The sequence below is a fragment of the Stylophora pistillata genome, chromosome 2, assembly GCF_964205215.1.
Source record: "Stylophora pistillata chromosome 2, jaStyPist1.2, whole genome shotgun sequence".
In the NCBI taxonomy this organism is placed as follows: domain Eukaryota; kingdom Metazoa; phylum Cnidaria; class Anthozoa; order Scleractinia; family Pocilloporidae; genus Stylophora; species Stylophora pistillata.
Genome location: NC_142520.1, coordinates 14,834,558 through 14,858,400, shown reverse-complemented (window position 1 = coordinate 14,858,400; position 23,843 = coordinate 14,834,558). Strand labels below are relative to the sequence as shown.

At 38.8% G+C, this 23,843-nt stretch overlaps 2 protein-coding genes and 1 long non-coding RNA gene across 5 annotated transcripts in view; 1 reads left to right on the top strand and 2 right to left on the bottom strand.

The window, feature by feature from the left end:
* The window catches only part of LOC148737284 (uncharacterized), a 243,101-nt gene that overhangs the window by 135,321 nt on the left and 83,937 nt on the right, over positions 1-23,843 (top strand). The window lies entirely within an intron of this gene.
* Positions 4,252-10,691, bottom strand: LOC111338015 (ankyrin repeat domain-containing protein 55-like). 3 transcript variants are annotated; one of them, XR_015996233.1, is made up of 4 exons: positions 10,463-10,691; positions 7,915-8,316; positions 5,662-5,841; positions 4,252-5,587 (listed from the first exon to the last, which is right to left on the bottom strand). XR_015996233.1 is itself a non-coding variant. In XM_088747559.1 (3 exons), the coding sequence occupies exons 1-3, from the start codon at positions 10,689-10,691 to the stop codon at positions 5,807-5,809; spliced, it is 666 nt and encodes a 221-aa protein (XP_088603685.1). In that variant the 3' UTR covers positions 4,252-5,806. The 3 variants fall into 3 exon arrangements, 2 of the variants coding, with proteins under 2 accessions (XP_088603685.1, XP_088603684.1); XM_088747559.1 differs by having other exon boundaries at positions 4,252-5,841; XM_088747558.1 differs by lacking the exons at positions 4,252-5,587; positions 5,662-5,841 and having other exon boundaries at positions 7,787-8,316.
* Positions 10,726-23,017, bottom strand: LOC148737288 (uncharacterized). The gene is made up of 7 exons (XM_088747760.1): positions 22,945-23,017; positions 20,787-20,867; positions 17,914-17,982; positions 16,358-16,438; positions 13,715-13,786; positions 13,325-13,393; positions 10,726-10,864 (listed from the first exon to the last, which is right to left on the bottom strand). Exons 1-7 carry the CDS (start codon positions 23,015-23,017, stop codon positions 10,734-10,736), a joined length of 576 nt encoding a protein of 191 aa, XP_088603886.1. The 3' UTR covers positions 10,726-10,733.

The following is a 23,843-nucleotide window of genomic DNA, read 5'->3' as shown; positions in this document are numbered from 1 at the left end:
ACTGCTAGTGACGAAATGACATCTATTTTTGGATAACCAATGATTATATAATTCAACCCCGTAAAAGTGTTCAACTGGCTTTGGTCAGTCTTTCTGTTGTATTCTTTCAAAGTTACAAACCATCAAAAAGATGAAAACCGGTACGAGCCACCTTAAGCATCATGGGATGCAATAAACCACGAGGTCTGTTGTTATACAGTACATAACAACTTCAGATTGCATGGGTAGGGTAGGGGAGACTATCAAAACTAAGGGAGGGGTGTCTCAGGTGAGTTTTGGAAAATGCACATTCTTTTATGTTATCATTAATATTTCGCACTTGGGAGCTCCGCTCCTAGGCATGGCTAAATCTATATATTATATCATCTATATCTAGATTGTATAAATCTATATATTATATTATTCCCGGTTAGCTCAATTGGTTGGAGCGCTGGATTGTTGTGCGGGAGGTCGAGGTCGATGGTTCGAGCCCCGGCCGGACCAACACTCAAGGTCTTAAAATAACTGAGGAGAATGCACTACCTTTCTATAATATCAAGAAATGGATAGACATTCTAGTCTTCTCGGATAAGGACAAATAAACCGTAGGTCCCGTCTCCCGCATCTATTAATTAGTTAATTTGGTTAAGCAGGGGACGTTAAAGAACCCACTCACGAGATTACTGTGATGTGGTCTGGCCTGTTTACTGGGAAGTGGGGGGAGGGGGCATCTTCAAATACGTTTCCTTCGATTGTTTGTAAACTGCTGATGCAGTCCGGCCAAAGTCCCCCGAAAAGTGTTGTGATGCGCATTTGATCATATCCACATGTTAATTTGCGCAATATAAATATTAGATTATTATTATTATTATTATTATTATTATTATATGTTTGCCGAACAAGAGGGGTTGAACCATGTATCTCATCTGGTTGACGGCTCCAAAATAACTGTAAACCGCTTTTTCAACACTCATAGAATGCCTGAACACGTAAAGCACATCGAATGGGAGATGGAATAGGGTTCAGGGTTACGAGTTTGTTAGTCTGCACTGCCAAAATTTCTCTCAAATCCTAAGTCGCCATTTTGTCGGTGTTTCATTGGTCAGCGGAGATTAAATGGATCAGAATTACACTTCATGTATGTGACTCCTGCTTACAGAGCTACCAAGGAATCCAGTTTTCTGAAGAAACAGGTTTTGTTGTGATTTTAAGGTCAAAAGTGGACTTGTCTGTTTTTCTTACATTTGTAGCAGATCAGGGAGTGATTGAAGGAAGAAGAGGATGATAAACTTAATATTAATAATAGTCATGCGCAAACTCTTATTTATCTAACACTATGTCATTTAGTCATGGTCACCTTGCAGGAAAAGAACAGTGACAGTTTAAACGATGTAACAGCTGTGATAAACAGAACTTGCAAATCTCGAGAGATGCATGAAACTTATAATGTCGGAGACTTCGTAATTTGAGTAGAACAGATGTTTAGTTTCTTAATTAACACCATTGATTGAGGTAGCTTTGAACGAACTTTCATTGATTATCACTTAGCAACGACCGATGGGACATCCGATTAGACGTTCTATTACGTGATATCCCCATAACACTAGCGCCCCACCTTTTCACGAGAGTTTTTACACACCCGTTGTAAGACGAATGAGAGAGACTTTTGGTTTAAAAACGCTTTGCTTTAACATACGTGGAGTCTACTGTACGAGAGTATTAATAGGTCCAAAAAACCCTCGTAAACGGGGCAAAGTTTACGAAAATAAATTCCCTGAAATTACCGCAGTTACAAGCAGCATCTCTACGAGTACCACACGCGAAATAGATCGAGTCAATCAGCTCTCGGAACCTGCCGGACATGCTGGCTTCCGATTTTAGTACTTGGGTTTGATTGCTTTTGATTTCCCTGTTGTTACACATGTTCCATACTCTTCCGGTGACAAAGTGGCATCCCGCCGGCAGAACACAGAAATGGAGCCGTATATTTCACACGGCTGTAAAAATAAACAAAATGATGTTGTATTACGAAACCTCATCAAATTTCCTGCTAATGGGGTTCCTGATTGGTGTCCAGTTGACCTCAAAACAGACTGCGAAAACGCAGACCTCGAAAACTCAGACCTTGAAAACACTGACTTCTAAACGTAGTCTATTACTCGAAAAATCTCAAGGCTCTTGGCGCTGCTCCTGTGTAAACAATTCTATTGGTGTTTTTCCCTGGTAATGACATGCGAGACAGGCGAGACGTGACAACATTTCCGGTGTGCATTTACATTGTCACAAAAACTGTCACAATAGTATTCTGAAGGTGGTTATAGGTGGTTTTAGATGGGGTTAGGTAGTGGTTATAGGTGGTTGTAGGTGGTTTTAGAGACCGACCATTTAGCTTTTGAGGGGGGGGGGGCGGGTGCTTTCTGGTAATCAAGAAATTTTTTCTAGCAATCTGCTGTGCAGGATATTTTTTTCCGAATTTTTGGTACAATTTTTTCTGTTACATTTGGGCTGCATGGAATTTTTTCCTTCCAAGAAGCGCTGGCAGGAAATTTTTTTTCAAAATCACCCACTCCCCTCTCCTCAAGAGTTAAATGGTCGGCTCCTTAGGTCATTCCTTCTTTTAGTACTTACACCTACACATAACTAGTGTCACAATTCAGTGCTCATAGTAAAAGTTAGTAGAATCTATATATATCTTGATATGTAACCTCCATGATACAAATGACTAAGTATCATGTATTCATCTTCAATACTTTGAGTTTGCTTACAAAGCAAATTAGGAGTCCAGTTTCCTGAAAAACAGTTTTTGTGCTGAACGTGCGAGACATGGAACAACATTTCCGGTGTGCAATTAAATTGAAATTTGTGAACAAAATTGTCACAAATTGTCTCTGAAGGTGGTTGTTGTGGGTGGTTTTAGATGGTTGTAGGTGAATGTGGGTGGTTTTAGGTCCTTCCTTGTTTTAGTGTTTACGCTGTATTTTGAAGCCGAACACTCAGCCGTTCTCTCCTACTCCAACTTCTGATCCTCCTTCCTTCTCTAATAGATCTTAAAGTGTGTTACGTCTCGACAAGCTAAATGGAAATTGTTTTATCGACCACTGATCCGCAAAGCATTGTACTGGAGGACAAATGATTGCGGCATGACGGGTGTTTCGAAAACTAAGACCCTCAAAACGAAGAACTAAGACCCAAGACCCGTCTTAGTTTTCGAGATTACGAAAACTAAGACCCCCTAAAATCGAATCCGTTGAAATATAAATTAAAATTGTAACCAAAACAGGTTTAATCTGTCAAATTATCTCCTGTCTGATCCTTTCCACCGAGTTTTAAATCAGATTTAACGGTAAATTTAGGGGTCTTAGTTTTCGTAATCTCAAAAACTATAACGGCCCCTCTTAGTTTTAACTACGAAAAATAAGACCCTCACCAAACCAGTCTGTAAAATGTCTACAAAGTCAAATTACGACCGTGGACATTCAATTAAGAACCCACAGAAAGCTCATATTCGATCAATCGAGCAAAAACATTGGTGTACTTGCAATATGTGGTTTAAACGATACCTCATTGCCGCCATGTTGGTGGACGTAAACAATACATATCTCATTAGCTTCTTCAGTTGGGAAAGCGCTAACATCGATTTTATCTGTTTCCGAACAAAGGAGTTAATCACTGACACCGGAAATCGCGACCAGGTATTCCTTGCGACTCCCCAAGGTTTGTTTTCCAATTTGTCTTGGCCGCTGCCGATCACTTCTTGCGTAAAAACTTACAAAACCTGTGAAGTGGAGCTAGAGTGGCTGCTGTTGCTGGCCGATATTATCCGTCGGCAAAACGTAGAAGTCAGAAGTTAACACTAAACGCCCTTATGTATCTGAATAAATTCCTTGTTGTCCTAGCTCGCTGAAGTGCCGTATAAAATCAGATAATGTGAAAAGAAATTGAGAAAGACATCAAACCCCAAGAGAGAGGCAGACACAAGATTTATCATGGTAGTGGTACCTTTGGAGGAAAATTAAGTAACACAAAAGCTTGTAATATTAATAATAATAATAATGATGATTAAAAAGATTTAGAAAGAGTAAGATGGTCTTAATGAGTTAGCTGCTTTCACGGTTAACAGCTAATATTTTAGCCAACTGACGGCCAACACCATTCCATCGTTGTCAACAGAAACTTATTTTCGTTTATTTTCTTTTAACGACTAATGGTTAGAACTCGTCAATTCTAAAGCCAAACGGTTGAATATTTCGGCCATTTTACGGTCAAAGGTAAACCCCATTGAGACCCCTATTGTAAACCTTTCAGTTACTTAACTGTTATCAAAGTGGGCCTTGTTAAAAACATATATTTCTTATTCAGTTAAGTCGCATTATTAACAAATCTAGACTAGTTTCTATTACACATTTTGATCTTATGTTGGAGGATTTTTTCCAAGACTGATAAAAGTTCATTGTATTGTTGTTGAAGTGTGCGGTCAAATCCTCGTGAGTGTTGTGTTAAGTTTTGGTTGTGATTGTTCGTCAATACATTTAAATCACCGTTAACAGTCATTCTCCCCGTTAGTCCGTGATTCTCTTGTCATTCAATACTAGTAAAATAGTCCCGACTGCTCGTTAAGAACACGGCTAAAGTAAAGCCTTACCTCGATTTACTTTTAGTTACTGCAAGCGCTACAGGCAGGATGTTACAGTTGTATAAGTTAAATGAACTCGTTTATAGCTTTCAAATACTTTTCATAAGATCCGACTCTCCAATTATACAGTATTCAAGTGATTATTCCAGTGCATTACTCAATTATTAAAATTGATCAGCTCTCACATCACTAACGACTTCCATTACAGACGTAAACTGCTGTTTTGAGAGAGGTTGACGGAAAAAAGACAAAAGTGCTCGTGACGATCTCCAAAGTTAATATTGGTATCTGATAATCAATGGGAAAAATAAATCAAATCGTTCAACCCGCCTTTTCATTATAGTGACGTTTTCTTAGAATTCACAGAGATCCTGAGGTCAGGGAACCGTCACCTCAGAACTACCCACAATACGATTCGGAGTTGTCACGTAAACCTATACACTTTCTCCTACAAGCTTTCCTGAAACAGTTGTGTATACTCCTCATTGTACTTCATCCTAGCAATTCCATGAGAAAAAGATAACATTATTTTTTCCCCATTCAAGAGGAATGAATAGTTTGTTGTTGACTCACCGTTAGGTACGTGACTCAGCAGTTAGTCAAGAACATCTGAGTCACGTGATGAGGCAAGATATAAAGAATCATGGCCGTTAATATCCTTAGTCAAAGGATTGGCTCCCCTCTCAAGGAGCTGCTTTACAATTTGTAGATTTCTATGACGCACAGCAATGATTAGGGGAGTAGCACCGTCAGCGTTTTTTGACCCAATGTCCGACACGTGAGGAAGGATAAGATCAATTATGTGGGGGTCACCACAATGTGCAGCAAAATGTAACGAACTCCATCCTTCGTTGTCCATCAGGGACGGATCTGCTCCTCTCTTAATCAGACCCTTCACTGCTTGAACGTAGCCATTCGGAGCAGCATTCATTAGCGGCGTTGTGCCAGTTGCGTCTTTGGTGTCAACAGAAATTTCTAAAATGAATTGATATGAAAAGAAATTAAGACAGGTAACATCATCGAAGAAGGAGATCGAGGTGGGAGAGAACCTTTTGAAAAAAACATTTAAACTCGTGGGCAGCACTAAGCGAACAGTAGTTGTAAAACTTCTTTATCCTCCGACGCGTTTCGTCTGAACTGTCGTAGACTTCTGAGGACTTTTACAAGTTTACATAACGCCTGTATGTAACTGATTTAATGCCTTGTTGTCTTCGCCACAGAAGTACCATCTAAATCAGATAATGTGAAAAGAAATTAAGAAAGGCATCAAACTCCAAGAGGGAGGCAGAGACATCAGATTTATTATGGAACTAGTAACTTTAGAGGAAAATTAAGTGACAAGAAAGCTTGTAATATTAATAACAATAATATTAAAAATCAAAATGATTCAGAACGAGTAAGAGGATCTTAATGGGGTAACTGCTTTTACGGCTAACGGTTAACATTTTAGCCAACTGGCGACCAACACCATTCCATCGTTGTCAACAGAAACTTTTTTTGCATTTATTTTTTTATGACTAACAGTAAGAATTTCTCAATTCTAAAGCCTAACGATGAAATATTTCGGCCATTTCAGGGTTAATGGTTAACCCTGTTGAGACCCTAGAGTAAACGTCTCAGTTACGTAACTGTTATCAAAGTGGGCCTTGTTAAAACATATATTTCTTATTTAGTTGAGTCGCATTATCGAAAAATCCAGATAAGTTTGTATTATACATTTTGATCTTAATGTTGGCGAAATTTTTCCAAGACTGATTGAGCTTCGTTATATTGTTTTTTAAGTGTGTGGTGTCTCCAAAACGCAGACCGCAGGCCACAGACCTCGAAAACCAAGACCTCGAAAACGCAGACTTCGAAAAGTCTGTTTTCGATATTTCGAAGAGAACCGTGCTTGGGAAGCGACTTTTTTCTCGGCAAGGGTGAATCAAATCTAAAGATCGTAGCAAAGGAGACGAAGATGTTCCAAAATCTGCGGCCTCTAATGAAGGTTGCTATTTGTCCTAAACCGGTTCCTATAATGATGGAATACGATTGTTCTGATTTCCTGCCACTCGGTCTTGATATTCAGGTTTCAGATCTCCTCGAATTTTTGCACCTCCTCGACAGAATACAAGCAGGCGAAGCCTTTCAACATTTTTTACCAGTTTTTCCCACGACAGCAATTGCTATCGCCGCGGGACTTGAATTTTTGCGTTCAAGGAATGTAGTACACCCCGTCCTTAAACCAGGAAATTTCTGTTTGAGGAGCCATATATGGTTTTGTCCCGCGCTCAACGTTCGACGTCTGGGCGTAAATTATCGAAGTAAGTATTATTGAAGTAACCGAGACCGACTTTCACCAAAATTTGTTAGTTTGCAGACCACTGGCTCAACATGAAACAAATCTTTAAATTGAACTTTGTCGACTTCCGGTCGCTGGTAATGCCCGTTATTGACCAAGTCTCCCGCTGAAAAATTGCTTCATAACCACGGTTCTCTTTGAAATGTCGAAAAAAAATTTTTCGAGGTCTGCGTTTTCGAGGTCTTTGTTTTCGAGACACCCTTTAAGTGTGTGGTCAAATCTTGGACGATGTTAATTAAGTCAAGTTTTGGTTTTCATTGTTCGTCAATACATTTATATCACCGTTAACAAGTAGTCACTCTCACCAGTAATCCCTGATTCTCTTGTCATTCAATACTAGTAAAATAGTCCCAACTGCGCATTAGCAACACGGCTAAAGCAAAGCCTTGCCTCGATTGTTTTTAGTTGCTACATGCGCTACAGGCAGGACATTTCAGTCGCACAAGTTAAATGAACTTGTTTATAACTTTCAAATACTTTCTATGAGATCTGACTCACCAATTTTCAGTATTCAAGTGATTATTCCAGTGCATTACTCAAGCATTCAAATTGATCAGCTCTCACATCACTAATGCACTTCCACTATAGACGTAAACAGCTGTTTTGAGAGGGGTTGTTGCAAAAAAGGACAAAAGAGCTCGCGACGATCTCGAAAGGTAATATTGGTGTCTGGTAATAAATGGATTTAAATGAGAAAAATGAATGAAATTGTTGAACCCGCCTCGTCACTATAGACCCATTTTCTCAGAATTCACAGAAATCCTGAGGCCAAGGAAACGTCACCTGAGAACTACCAACAGTACGACTCGGAGTTTTCACGTAAATCTATACGCTTTTTTTCAACAACCTTTCTTGAAACAGCTGTATATACTCCTCATTGTAGTTCACCCTAACAACTCCAGAAGACAAAATAAGGTTATTTTTCCCCACATAAGCCGAATGAATAGTGTTGTTGACTCACCGTTGGGTACATGACTCAGCACTAAGTCAAGAAAATCTGAGCAACGTGATGAGGCACGATATAAAGAATCCTGGCCGTCATTATTCTTAGCCAAAGGATTGGCTCCCCTCTCAAGGAGATACTTTACACCCTGGACCCCGCTATGACAAACAGCAGTCATTAGAGGAGTAACACCATGGGTGGTTTTTGACTCAATGTCCGGCACGTGAGTAAGGATAAGATGAATGGTATCAGTGTCGCCACACCGTGCAGCATAATGCAACGAACTCCATCTGTCGTTGTCCATCAGGGACGGATCTGCTCCTCTCTTAATCAGACCCTTCACCGCTTGAACGTTGCCATTTCGAGCAGCAATCATGAGGGGCGTTGTGCCTGTTGCGTCTTTGGAGTCAACGGAAAATCCTAACAGCAACAATGATAATAATCATGAAAAAGACTTAGAACGAGTAAGAGGGTCTTAATGGGATGACTCCTTTTACGCCTAACGGTTAACATCTTAGTCAAATGACGGCCGACACTATTCTATCGTTGTCAACAGACCTTTTTTCTTCGTTTAACATTTCCTTCGACTAACGGTTAGAACTCGTCAATACTAAAGCCTCAGTAACGGTTGAATGTTTCGGCCATTTTACGATCACTGGTTAACCACGTTGAGACCCCAAGTGTAAACGTTTCAGTCACTTAATAGCTTAGCAAAGTGGGCATTGTTAAAACATATCTTTCTTATTAAGTTGAGCCGCGTTATCAACAAATCCAGATTTAACAAATGGTAAACACCACAGGGTAAACTATTGAGTTATAGATGCACGCGGGAGACTGCTCAGCCCGAAAGAAGCGGAAGAGTCGCTCGAGGCGATAGCCGAGAGCAACTATAGCTTCTTGAGTGCTTAGCAAACCTCCCAAGTGCATCCATAACTCATTAGAACATAGCTAGCAGAACCGCGCAATCAAATTCAATAACGTAAGCGTATGATGCACGATCCTCGCAGTAGATAGCGCTATTTATGCAATAGCGAAAATCAGACCTGAAAAAAATCAGGCCTGTACGGGACTCGTACCACTGACCTCTGCGATACTAGTGCAGCGCTCTACCAATTGAGCTAACAAGCCAACTGGGAGCAGGTCGTTAAGTTGATTCGTAATAAACCCGTGAAAGTGATAAATGAGATACAATGAATATATGAACTTCATCGCAGAGGTCAGTGGTTCGAGTCCTGTACAGGCCTGATTTTTTTCAGGTCTGATTTTCGCTATTGCATAAATAGCGCTATCTACTGCGAGGATCGTGCATCATACGTATCTAATACCGCAAATATATGAACTTCATATATTCTGTGTATCTCATACGTAAGCGTGCTCAAAATCCCAAGAGGCTAGAGTTGCCCTCGGCTCATCGCTTCGGGCAACTCTTACGCTTCTTTCGTGCTCTCCAAACTTCCCGCCTGCTCCATAACTCGATAGCGCACGCTAAAGCATGAACCAATTGTTAAATAGTGTACACTGTGTTTTTTACCATTTGGTTTATAACATAACATTGATACATTGTAGCTAAAGAGTTCCCTTTTATTTAACAAATCTTACGTGACCAGAAAAAACAAGCGCGCGCGGAAAAATAGTCTTTGCATTTGTTCACGTCAGCAGCGCATACCCATGGGCAAATGGGGGTCGCTAAATTGACCAATCGGAGCGCGCGCTTTTACTTTGGTTATGCTATGATAGTTTGTAGTACACATTTTGATCTTATGTCGGCGAAGTTTTTCCGAGACTGATGGAGATTCGTTGTATTGTTGTTTAAGAGTGCGGTCAAACCTTGGTCGATGTTAATTGTGTCAGGTATTGGTTGTGATTGTTCGTCAATACATTTAAATCACCGTTAAAAATCACTCTCACCGGTAATCCGTGATTCTCTTGTCATTCAATACTAGTAAAATAGTCCCGACTACTCGTTAACAACACGGCTAAAGCAAAGCCTTGCCTTCATTTGTTTTTAGTTGCTGCAAGCGTTACAGGCAGGATATTACATTTGCACAAGTTAAGTAAACTTGTTTATAGCTTTAAAATACTTCTTTCTGAAATCTGACTCACCAATTTTCAGTATTCAAGTAATTATTCCACTGCATTACACAATTATTCAAATTGATCAGCTCTCACATCACTAATGACTTCCATTACAGACGTAAACTGCTGTTTCGAGAGAGATTGTTGGAAAAAAGGACAAAAGTGCTCGTGACAATCTCGACAGGTAATATTGGTATCTAGTGATTCATGGATTTAAATGTGAAAAATCAATCAAATAGTTCAACCCGCCTCCTCATTATAGTGACTTTTCCTTAGAATTGACAGAAATCCTGAGGTCAGGGAACCGTAACCTGAGAACTGCTCGCAATACGATTCGGAGTTGTCACGTAAATTTATATGCTTTTTGCCAACAACCTTTCTTGAAACAACTTTATATACTCCTGAATGTACTTCATCCTAGCAGCTCCAGTGGAGAAAATAAGGTTATTTCTGCCCCACCCAAGCCGAATGAATAGTGTTGTTCACTCACCGTCAGGTACGTGACTCAGCAGTAAGTCAAGAACATCTGAGTCACGTGATGAGGCAAGATATAAAGAATCATGGCCGTCATTATCCTTAGTCAAAGGATTGGCTCCCCTCTCAAGGAGATGCATTACACCTTGCAGCTTTTCATTAAACACAGCAATGAGTAGAGGAGTAGCACCGTTAGCGGCTTTTGACTCAATGTCCGGCACGTGAGTAAGCATAAGATCAATCATATCAGTATTATCACCCACTGCGGCAAAATGTAACAAACTCCATCATCTTTTGTCCGTCAGGGACGGATCTGCTCCTCTCTTAATCCGACTTTTCACCGCTTGAACGTCGCCATTTCGAACTACATGCATTTGGGGTGTTCTGCCTGTTGCGTCTCTGGAGTCAATAGAAAACGCTAAAATCAGATAAATTGAAAAGAAATTAATACAGGTAACATGAAAGAAAGAGGTCGAGGTGGGAGAGCAATTTTTGAAAAAAAATTGAACATGTGAGCAGCTCTATGCGAGCAGTAGTTTTAAAATATTTTGTCCCTCGACGCGTTTTGTCCAACTGTCGTAGAATTCTCTAAGGATTTTTATAAGTTAACACTAAACGCCTGTATGTAACTGATTCAATTCCTTGTTGTGCTAGCTCACAGAAGTACTGCCTAAAATCAGATAAGAAGAAAAGAAATTAAGAAAGGCCACATAATCCAAAAAGAATGCGGAGGTAGGGGAGGAGTTAAGAAACTAATAATGTTTTAGAGGAAAATTTGTTACAGAATCGCATAATTAGATAACTAAGTAAAATATCTAGCATGGCTAATCAGGCAAAGTGATATTGTCTCCCATCTACGTATACATAACAACTACGTATTCCTTTTTCTTATTTTTAGCGGGGCTCCCACACGCACTTCGCGCGCGTGGGGCAGAGCCCCATACCCATAGCATATGGTCAACCTCTTTTCGTTTGGTTGTCACGTGACTGACCGAGCGTACTTACGTAGGTAAGTACGTGCCCTGTGTCATGTATGCTATCACTAAAGTACCATACGATCAAATTTGAAAATATGGCGTCCGCGCGGCCGACCCTCAAAATTTTCAGGTCGGATTTTTCGTTCATTTGCGATCGAGTTAGACCTTGTGGAGCTCAGAATGTAAAGTAACAATGCTATAGATTACTCTGCTTGGAAAAGAATGGATATCAAGGTCTTAAAGGTGACAGAATAAACTCTCGACTCAACGACACTACGATTCTCAAGGCGATGCGAATTATGGAGGTAAAGTGAAAACCGAACTTTAGGACTTCAAGTAGGGCCTAGCGACAATTTGACGATACGATGGCCCGGTAAATATTATGTTCGAGTAACAATGTGTTAAAAAAGTATTGTTTAATCGAAGATTTTGCGTCAAATCGAAGTTTTTTTCAGAATTTTCAACATAACGCTGCGAAATTTCTGGCTTTGAAGGCAAGTAAAAATTGATGAATTTGACCGCGTGGGCTTTGTACACGTAAGAAATTCGTAGGTTTTTCGCTTATAACTGCAAATCGAAAGCTGTTTTCAATAAATCTGTCGTCCTGAAATATTTCTTGTCCATTTTAGTCTTGCTTCCTATTGATAGATTCCATGGAACTTGAGATCTCTTCAGTCACGGACAAATTCGCATATTCCATTTTGAAATATGATCCACAAGCCCATTTGCACACAGTCATGCGAAAATATTTAGCGATTTTTATCTTTCATCTTGATTTTTGAGTTAAAACGTAATATGCGCCTATCGCTTTTTTCGTCGGAAATAAGTTCTTTAATTAGTCTTCTTTCACTTGAGCTTGTTTTTTGAAAAAAAAATTATTTTTAAAAACCTACTGTGGATTGTGTTTGCTTTCTTGGTTTCTCCAAACTTTTGACTTTTCACAGGCACGTGCTACACGTAAGTGTCAATGGTTTAATCTTTACTGAATGAATTTTTGGCTAAAATTTTTTAATATATGTAGAAAACAAAATGTTATTGCTCTTTTCTTTTTTCTTATCTGTAGTCAGTTAAGCGAGTCAAAGAAAATCCACTACCTCACTCGTAAATTCCGTGTTAACTCGCTCCCGAAAACCCATATCGCACTCAAAGCTTCGCGATTCGTGCGATATTAATTTTCGCGTGCAATTTAACGCGGAATTCCCTCGTCAGGCAACGAATTTTCATATAATATAAAATAAAGATAACAAGATAATTGTCATTAAAAATATGATAAATAATCTAACTGAGTAAACGTTAATAACACTTCAATAACATTTCAGTTATTGAAATGTTATTAAAGTGGGCCTAAAGTGTTAAAACATAAATTCCTTACTTCGTTGAATCGCATCGATAAATCCAGGTTAGTTTGTTACAACTGTCTTGATCTTATGTTAGCGAGTTTTTACCAAGACAGATAGATTTTGTTGTATTATTGTTTAGGCCTACGGTCGAATCTTGGTCGATATTAATTGTGTCAAGTGTGCGTTGTGATTAAAAATCCCAGTTAGCCGTCAATTTGGTATTCAGTTAAGTTATTATGTAGGCTTTCACGACTAGTAATCAAAAACAGTCCCAAAAGCTTGTTCACAACACAGCTAGAATGAAGCCTTGCAACGGTTTGTTTTCAGTAGCTAAAAGCGTTACAGATAGAATGTAAAAGTTATACCTGGAAAAAAGAAGTTCTTCATAGCCTTGCTATTTCGCAAAAAATTCTCATAGGTCAATCATGCTCTATTACATTTCAATCGGCAATTTTTAGTATTAACTGACCAGCTTTGTTCTGTGTGTGGCTGTATCAAATTAAAGTTTATTGACATTCATTATTAAGTCATATCACGAGATATTCTGTAACGTTTACTCACCTTGAACAGACTTTGATTGTTCATTCCTATCTGTTTTCTTCATTTTTAAAGAGGTGATTGGAGTTTTTTCTGTGTAGAAGGAAGAGAGAAATACCACATTATGGGCCATGCTAACAAGCCTACAAACAGAACACCATTTGGAAGACAAGAGAAAAGTGGAAATGATGAATGTCTGAAATTAAGTTGTCCTATCTGAATAAAAAAATGCTTTGCTATTAGTTTCTGTGCTGAAAACCAAAAATCTTGCCCCTTTATTCTGAGGCTCTAAACTAAGATTTTGTGCGAATGAAATCACACGTTGATAAACGTTATACGGATTAAATCAAAGAAATATTGGAATAGAAATGTAACTAAATTACTGAGAGGCATATGGTATACCACATGTTATACCTGTTGCTGTAAAAATGTCTCTCTCGTTTCTCTGTGTTTGTTCTGTTGAATCATATGCAGCTCTACCTGAATCTGATCAATATTAAAAAAAAAAGAAGTACAAATGCAGTGATTAAATGATGCAACCACAGGCAAGACTCAAATGTTAAACATGTTAACTATATTAGTGCTAAGCATAAGTGAGAGAATATTTTGCCTCCTTTTAGCCTCATTGAAAAAGTCAGCAGAGTGACGAGTGTCATGGAAAAAGGGAGACATGGACAAATGCATTGATATGTTTAGCAGTTACAGAAACTTAATATATGTAAAATAGCTTCATCCTATTCGGCGATTACATACAGGCCGTATTTACTTGTTCTCCAAACTTAATCATTTCAGATACTATATATTCCCTTCAATAAATTCCCAGCCTCTTCATATTTCAAATTTTGGCTAAAAGGAGGGCGTTTATAGGAAGAATGCAGTTAATAGAGCTATGGGAATTTTATCAAGGAACTATTAACCTGCACTGATTTAGCTGTAGATGACGCTTTCAAAAGTTCTAAGTAAAGTGGTAAACGAAACAGTTTTTCCTTTCAGTTAGGAAAGTGAGGGAAGATGGGAGAGGGGCGCTTAGTTAAGGAGAGAGCTTGTTTGATATATTACTGCACTGTAGGGGGATGGGCACTTTTTAGAGTATGGATGCTTATTTAAGGAAATCTGATGTATACATTACCAATTTAAAAAAAAATGCACGCCAATGATACACTTAAAATCCTTGGTGTTACATTAGATCGTAAGCTCAATTTTGCCAGTCATGTGTCCGAACAAGTAAAAAAGGCGTGTGCCAAAGCCTCTACGTTACGGAGGATTTACAGGTTTTAATCCTTTAGACGTAATTTTCCGCCTTTATAAAGCATATATTTTGCCTCATTTACAACATTGTTGTCCGCTATTAATTGGAGTTGGAAGAGGTCAAGTTACAAAATTAGAAGACACCAATAATTATGTTTTTAGATGTAATTTAGGATATAGACCGCATACACCATACAACCATTTATTAAATATGGCTGGCGGGTATAAGAAAGTTGGAAGAAAGACGAAAATTCCAGTTCCTAGTTTTGGTATATAAATGTATTTATAAAGAAGCCCCAAGGTACATAGAAGATTTCTTTCAGGCTAAAATTTGTAATTATAATTTAAGAGGGTTGGAGACACTTTTATCGCTACCCAATTTTAATTTAGAATGGCGCCATAAGTCATTCTCATTTTGGCGGCAAAGCTTTCGAATTCGTTACCTACGTATATTAGAACGCCAAGGATATTTCTACTTTTGAATGTCTTTCCAAGAAGCTGGTTTTTTTAGATAGATTTAATAGATTTTTTTTTAAAATGTTTATTGTTTCACGCACATGTTTTAATGAGTTTTTATCACTCCTAGATGTAGCGTGGGTAAATAAAGTATTTTATTGTATATTTTTTGCCACAGCTTTTTACTGATTTGTTCCCTACCAATCTACTAACAGTAACTGTTACATTTAGGTGTTTAATTGTGCTATAATCATCTAGTACAGACTCTCCTTGTTTGTTCATCTCTGTCTCTCCAGTGGGAGATTTACCTACAGACAGTTAAGAAAATATAAATAGGTAACTACCACAATGGTTGGAAGGCTTTCCAATATCACGGATCAAAACGAGTCGTAAAATTGAACTGTCGATCCCTCCAATCCGTACGAATCGTCTGATGTATTCACGAGTCGTGCTGTCTTTTCGTAGAGGCCGACACACATGAGGGGACTAGTCCCTGCAACTAGTGCCTGCAACAAGTTGCGGTGACAAGTCCCATAGAATCTATTCGTTTAGACTAAAAATTTTGGTTCCTGTAACTATTCCCACGAATTCAAACTGGTTTGAATTTTTGGGACAAGTCTTAGCGCGTTGTTTCTCAAAACGCTTTGTGTGAACTGTTCATGAGACAAGCCCATACCACCAAATTAAAATAAACCAATCACAGATAAGTATCATAATGTACAGAAGCGATTGCGTGACTTTCGGGACAGTTCGTGGAAATAAACACGCTTCTAGGGGAATGACGCAGAAATTAACGCTAACAAAGATGAATGCGAAATTCCCGAACTCACATTTATACGTTGATGTATTTATTTCCTTTGATAAGGAAGCTTATTTTGGCACCAAATAGAGGCTATTGTGAAGGAAAAAGATGCAATGAAATAGGATTGCTTCATAAAACAAGTGTGGAGTACCATCAGAGAAAAACTTTCCCTTACTGGCGGACCCAGCGGTTAAGATGAACCAGACGAGAACTTTAGTCATTTTTCCTCTATATCTGAGTTTTATAGATACCCGTCTAAGCCACCGCTCACAAAACAAACACAATTTTTGAAGAAAACAGCTGTTAACCTTTCCCCGCGGGGGTCAAAACAAACAAAATAGATTATCATTACCTAAACTTCACGAAAAACGCGGGAAAAGATACGACCAAAAGAGGAAATTAAACTCGAATATCAGCGACAGGTCCCAGTCCCTCCCCTTTACTCATTTCCTGTTCTTTGATTCACCTTCCCCCCGCCCCGTCCCTTAAAATTTCCCCATTCTTAAATTGGTTGCATTATATATTAAAATACTGCAGGGCGCATGGTATACCTTCTCCAGCTATACTAGATGCTGTGCAATCTCTTCCCACATTCTCCTTTGTCGGTTGTGCTTCGTTTGAATTGTCTGGGGCTGTATTGGAAACCGAAGAACAAGAAAAATGCAAATGTAGTCAACAAGTGAATGAATAAAAGGTGAGAGTTATTATGTAAAAGATGTTATCTTTCTACTGCTAGTCGCAACAATCGCCATGTTGTAAAGATTTTAGTTTATTCAGTCATCTTTTTAACGGAAATGTATTCTAAATCTATTTACAAATTACAATTATAGTTAGCTAATGCCGGGATTAATAAACCTGAACACAGGACAATATTCAGATACCCACTGGTGTGTCTCAAATCTGCGACTAATCGTATTGGCTTTAATGAATAACGTAAGGTATTGTTACGTAATATAAAATATTAACCCTTTCCACATTAATATCACTATGCATATTCTCCACGATGTTCTCTGTTCATATCCTAAAGTGCTGACAAGGAGAACATCTCATCACACATCTTTATCATGAAAGCTACAGATAAAGCTCTAAAAAATTGCATATCTAAATTACATCTCGGTCTGAATAACTTTGGTTTTCTCGTAGATACACCATTAGGAGAGGCACTACAACACATGGAGGACTTGTTTGTTCTATGAGCCCGTGGACCGAATTAGATATGTTCCCTCTGGTGCTGATACGTTCAATCCAGTTGAGGACTAACTTATATTTAAAAGTACGTTTATCTAAATAACTCGGATGCTTTTTGCAGATATTTAATTTTATTTCCCGAAACGTTAGGTAAAATGTTTGACATGAATTTAGTCAAATAAAGAAATGATGATTTTTTTGGCATCTGAAGGTGGAAAGTAACCTTAAAGGTTATTGACAGTTTTAGCAGAGCTCGCGGCGTGCGCAGCGTAGCCCCATAATCGTACAAAATGGTAGTAGTAACCCTTCAAGCTGAAACAATTTTTGACTTATGACCGTACGGGCGTCCGCACAGTGTGCTACTTTTAGCTTGCGCGGTCAGCTTTTCCACGGGCACACCAACGCCCCGGCTTTAGTCTTGTCCAGCAGGCGTTTGAGCAGAACGCGTGCGCTATACTTGTACATGGCTGAAGAGACTCTGGGTTCGAGATGAATTTAGTTGATGGTGCGTTAAGCTTGTGCAGCCGAGAGCCATGCGGGCTCACTCTCGCAATGGTCCCATAATTATACAAAATAGTAGTAGTAACCCACCAAGCCGAAAAAATTTTGATTTAGGATCATACCGGCGTCCGTACAGGGTGCTACTTTTAGCATGCGCGGTCAACTGTACAGCAGGCACGCCAACGCCACGGCTTTAGTCTTGTTCAGAGGGCATTTATTATAGAATCAGTCAACTACACGGACACGGAGAAGTACTGAATGAAAATCCATTAATATGAACAAGCACTTTATCCATAGTAGGAGCTTTCATTTTGTTGACGAGACGTGCGGGAAAAAGATGCGAGCTGCGCTTTTAGGCTTAGCTAAATCTATATATTAATTAAATCATACCATGACAGGCCTTGTAAAGTTTACTCACCTTGAACAGACTTGGCTTGTTGATTCCTGTCGGTTCTTTTACTTTCTAAAGAGGTGTTTGGGGTTCTTGCTATGGAGAAAAGAGAGCCAGAAATAACGCATTATGGAATGCTAACAAGCCTGGATATAGGCTAGCCCGGGAAAAGACTTCCATTTTGAAGACGAAAAAAAGGAGAAATGATAAATGTCTAAATATTAGCTTTCTCCAATGGAATGAAACATAAGCAACAGCCTTGATAGAGCAGCATTGTTTGTGAAGACGCTTACCATGACTCAGTAACGCATCGAACAAGTTTGTATGGTTACCTCACAAACAAATGCTGCATTTCGTTTTTATGCTTTACGCAATAAGATTCACGAACCGTACGGATCGCACGAATTGACACACCTCTATGTCAGTGGTGTGAGGTGAGAAATTGTAAGTCTCCCTGATGAGGAGCACGGCATTGTGGTTGAGCCTAGTTTGAATTTTGAGAGATAAGCAGACTCAAAACCAATAGCTTTGTAATGCAAGACATGGATAAATTTCATAACAAGTTAATCGATAAGAAAAACTTCTGTTTTGCTTTTAGCATGAACTTGTTGCCGAAAGTTGCTTTTTGTGTATTGCTTTCAGGGGAAGGCCTATCGCAAATAACATGTATTAAATGAAACAGATGTAGCCGTGACCCCGGTGTTGAGCAGGAAGTCTGGTTTTTATTAGAGTTCATCATTCTAGTTCGGCGGTAAAAAACGCTTCGGCATTTTATGGGAATGAAATTTCATCGCAATTCTGATTTTAAAAGTCCACATGAAAAAGAAAGAAATTTTTATTCGAAAATAGCAGAAGTCAAAAAGGTGATCATTTCAGTTTCCCAGTTAGTTTTCGACGTGGGGTGGGTTGTTAATTTCCTTTCCATCCTTTCATCGAGTATCTCAAAATCTTGTGATCATCTGTTTAAACAGGTTGAATTACTAATCAGTAGACAGGTGTCAAGTATAACGGAGAGCTAAATCAGAAAAAATTTAAGCACTGAATAATTTCGCTGGAAAATCTCCGGTTTCTACTGAGCTAATTTATTTCAATGCTACATTGCTATTTTTATAATTTTGGTCTCTCAAGAAACCTGCCGAGTGAAAGAAAGTATGATACCGTTTGCCCCCAGTTTTTGCTAATTTTCCTGTCCTGGTTCCCGCGTGTAAACACTACCAGTGACTAGTCCTGGCAAACAGTCTCTTCGTGTAAATTCTTCAGGGGGCTAGTTGCTACTAGAGCCGACCTTAAAACTAATTAGGGATACTTGGATTTTGTCTGCTGGCATGTTGGTGTGCCGATCCGCACGGATCGTCTAATTTATTCACGAGTCGTACAACCAGTACCATCTTTTCTTCTTCTGCACAAAAATTTTACTGCGAGTATTACTGCTAAGGCTACCTATGCTAAAAGCGATGGCCAAGCGCGTAAGCGATTCTCAGAGGGTACGCGATAGGAGGGTGCCGTCAAAATAGGTGATCTCCATAAAGCACTCTTCGACGAATATCATTAGACTCCTTTTATTTTTCCTTCCACTATTGTTGCTCGTACGCTCACGTTGTGTGTATTCAGTGTTCCAACATGTGCGACGATTTTTCCGCTCTTCTACTCTGTAATCATTTGAAACAGAGTTCCCGTTATTTTTAGGTTGTTATTTGGTAACATTAAAACTGTCTATCCTTCTCGTTTCACAAAGATAAAACATCTAATTTTTAATTTTGATGGACATGTAATGAATTCATCACTACTCTATGAATGTGCGTGGAAGTTGCAACTCATAACAAATTATAAGTGACAAATTTTGTTTGAAAATGAAATTCTTTATAAATGCCGCCAATGAAGGTAGAACAAACAACATTTCATACCTCCCCGGTCCTCCAGCCTAAAGGCCTTCGAATATACCAGTTGAAATTTTTTGTCCATTTCGAGAAGTGCTTTTTGCTTGGACTAGGAATATTTCTGTTGCTTGTGTAATTCGTGCGGAGCTTTTAAAATGACGAATACGCTTGCCGTACGTGCATTTCGCGCAGTGCGTTTTAGTAGAACGAAGAATACGCTTGTTGTTTGTACACCTCGCGTGGTGCTCATTTATAAGTGGACACACTAAGTCATGGCCAGAGAGACTCCAATGCAGACTCACGGATAGTGAAAACTTCACGACTCGTGAATAAATTAGACGACCCGTGCGAGTCATACGGATCGTCAAAGGTTAATGATGTGTGGAGTGCACCGAGAATTTGAGGTAAAAGTAATGGAAATAACGTTCGTGGATATAAACACGTTTGAAAATAAACGATTTGGAAATTAACGCTAACAAAAATAACACGAAATCTCCAAATTCGCGTTAATTTGTTAATGTATTTATATCCTTCGATAAGGTAGTTTATTTTGGCATCAAATACAGGTTATTGCGAAGGCAATAAAGGTAATAAAATAGGATTGCCACAGAAAACAACAGTGGAGTACCTGCAAAGGAAAACTATTATTTGCTGGCGGACCCACCAGTGGAGATGGACCAGACGAGAACTTTGGTCGTTTTTCCTCTATCTGTAAGTCTAATCGACACCCATCTAAGCTACCGCACAGAAAAGACATATGAATTTCGAAGAAAACAGCTGTCAAACTTGCCCCGCGGGGGCCAAAAGAAAGACAATAAATTAATTTCATTTAAACTGCACGAAAAACGAGGGAAAAGACACGACAACAAGGGTAAAATAAAGTCGAATGTCAGTAACAGGTCCTACTCCCTCCCCTTTAGTTATTCCCTGTTCTTTCATTCACTTCTCCCCCAACCCTTCAAATTTCCTCTTTTCAAAACTGGTTGCATTATGTATTAAATCCCTGAAGGGCACGTGGTATACCTTCTCCAGCTATACCAGATGCTATGCAAACTTCTCCCACATTCTCCTCTGTTGGTCGTGTATTGTTTAGATTGGCTGGAGCTTTATTGGAATTAGAAGAACAAGAAAAATACAAATGCAATCAATAAATGAATGAATAAGGGTGAGAGTCATGATGCTAAAGATGCTGCATTTCTACCGCTAGTCGCAACAATCGCCATGTTTTAAATATTTAGGTTCACTCAGTCATCTTTTCACCGAAATGTATTCAAAATCTATTAACAGATTAGAATTATAGTGAACAAATGCCGAGATTAATATGCATTAACACAGGCCCATATTCACATACCCATTGGTGTCCCTCGAGTCTGTGACTGGTAGTATTGGCTTCAACGATCTTATCAATTCATTACGTAAGGCATTGTTACGTCATACACAATACTAACCCTTTCCACCCTAACATCAGCATGCATATTCTCCATACTGTTCCCTGTACAAATCCTAAACTGCTGACAAGGAGGATGTTTGATCACACCCTTAATCGTGAGAGCTACGGTAAGGCTCCCAAAATGGCGTATTTAAATTACATCTCGGTCTCAGTAACCCCGGTTTTCTCGAGGATACACTTTTAAGAAAGACATACAATCCAGAAAGGATTTAAAGAAAGGAAGCTATAACGGAATTAGTAACTCATGGTTGAAGAGAAAAATAAGCAAACGCGTAAAAATTATTAATAACGATGACAATAATGATAAAATCAATTGAAAATATTTAGACAGTATAACTACTTTACTTATTAAACTCGTATGATGCACGATCCTCGCAGTAGATAGCGCTATTTAAGCAATAGCGAAAATCAGACATGAAAAAAATCAGACCTGTACAGGATTCGAACCACTGACCTCTGCGATACTTGTGCAGCGCTCTACCAATTGAGCTAACAAGCCAACTGGGAGCAGGCCGTTAAGTTGATTCGTAATAAACCCGTGATGATAAATCAGATACAATGGATATATGAAGTTCATATATTTTGAACTGCGGTATTAAATACGTATGATGCACGATCCTTCGCAGTAGATAGCGCTATTTATGCAATAGCGAAAATCAGACCTGAAAAAAAATCAGGCCTGTACGGGATTCGAACCACTGACCTCTGCGATACTAGTGCAGCGCTCTACCAATTGAGCTAACAAGCCAACTGGGAGCAGGCCGTTAAGTTAATTCGTAATAAACCCGTGAATGTGATAAGTCAGATACAATGAATATATGAAGTTCATATATTTTGAACTGCGGTATTAGATACGTATGATGCACGATCCTCGCAATAGACAGCGCTATTTATGCAATAAATACAGGCCTGATTTTTTTTCAGGTCTGATTTTCGCCATTGCATAAATAGCGCTATCTACTGCGAGGATCGTGCATCATACGTATCTAATATCGCAGTTCAAAATATATGAACTTCATATATTTCATTGTATCTGATTGTTTTCTTTGTTTTCACAACTGCTTTCAAGCAAGGGACCATTGTCATTACGTTTTAAGTTAGAGCACGAAGGCTGTATTCGATATATTCCATGAAACAGACTGTGACCCTGGTGCTAAGCAAGAATTCCGGTCGTTATTAGAGTCGATCATTCTTAAAGGGCGGCAATAAACACTTTGGCATTTTATGCGAATAAAAACTCATTACAATTTTGAGCCGTAAAAGACTGAAATTTTTATCTGAAAATAGTAGGTATGTGAAAAGGTAACCACTTCAGTTTCCGAATTGGTTTTTTACGTAGTGTTGGTTATTGCATTGCTTCCCTTCTATCCTTTGATCGAGTATCTCAGAATCTTGTTATCATCTATTTCAAGATCTTGAATTACTAAGCAGTAGCTTTGAGTTTTCTGTTGATGGATCTGAGCAAGAATTCTGGTCGTTATTAGAGTGGATCATTCTTCCAGGGTAGTAAAAAAACACTTCGACATCTTATGCAAATGAAAATTCATCACAATTTTGAGTTTAAAAGCCCAGATAAAAAAGACTGGGATATTTATCGGAAAATAGTATGCAAGTGAAAAAGTAACCATTTCAGTTTCTAAGTTGGTTTTTGACGTGTCATGGGCTGTTGCTTTCCTTTCTATCCATTCATCGAGTATCTCAAAATCTTTAAGAGTCAAACATGGCTCTCACCTTCGTCGTTGGTCTTCCTCTCTCCCAAAAATTTATGTAATGCTTCCTCAAGTTTTCCAGTTTTTTTTGGCATTTTTCTCTAGATAATCTCTAAACTGATGAAAAGTCTCCAGTATAAGAATCTCAATCGTGTTTGACGTAGTTACGCTATGAGATGTCGAAGTCCGAATAATTTATAGGTTTTAAAGGACTGGGTATAAGTGGTTGGCAGCTGAGGTAACTCAACCCTAGTCCTCGTCTTCGTTGGTTTTCCGTTAAAGAGAAGAGCACTGGAGTCCAGTTCGGAAAAGCGCTGAATCAAATACTTTTAGGCTTTGAAGGTAACGGTAACAAGATTCGTTTTGGCCACTTGGGTTCATATGTCAAATCTAGGCACAAATTTAAGTCTCCTAACAGTTTGAATGCAAGTGACCATTTCAGCCGACTCTTCTCAGCTATAACAAGGAAGGAATTGCGAGAAATCATGGATCAAAAAGTTTGTGTATCGATTGGAAATTTTAAGATCAGTCGTGGTCGCTCGCCACAATTTACAATAACTTTCAGAGGTACAGAATCTCAATGCCTTAAACAAATTAGCTCAGTCGAATAAAAGTTAAAATCGTTTAAGAAAGAAGTCGCGTGAATTAACGCAGCCTAAATTAAAATTACCTGACTGCACGAGCAGCTGCGAATTAGTTGTTTTCAGCGAGTGGAATATTTAAATGCGTAATCGAACGCGAGCATATCGATCTTACTCCCGCAGAATTTAGACACACTAAAGGGATTTCGTGCGAAGGTATCGTAGATGAAATGATATCGAACAATAAACGCATTCGTCATCGTTGTCATCATTTATCTGCCTCTTTTTTAACAATGGCGATAAATGAATTTACAACATCATAATAATTGGACAAAAAAAA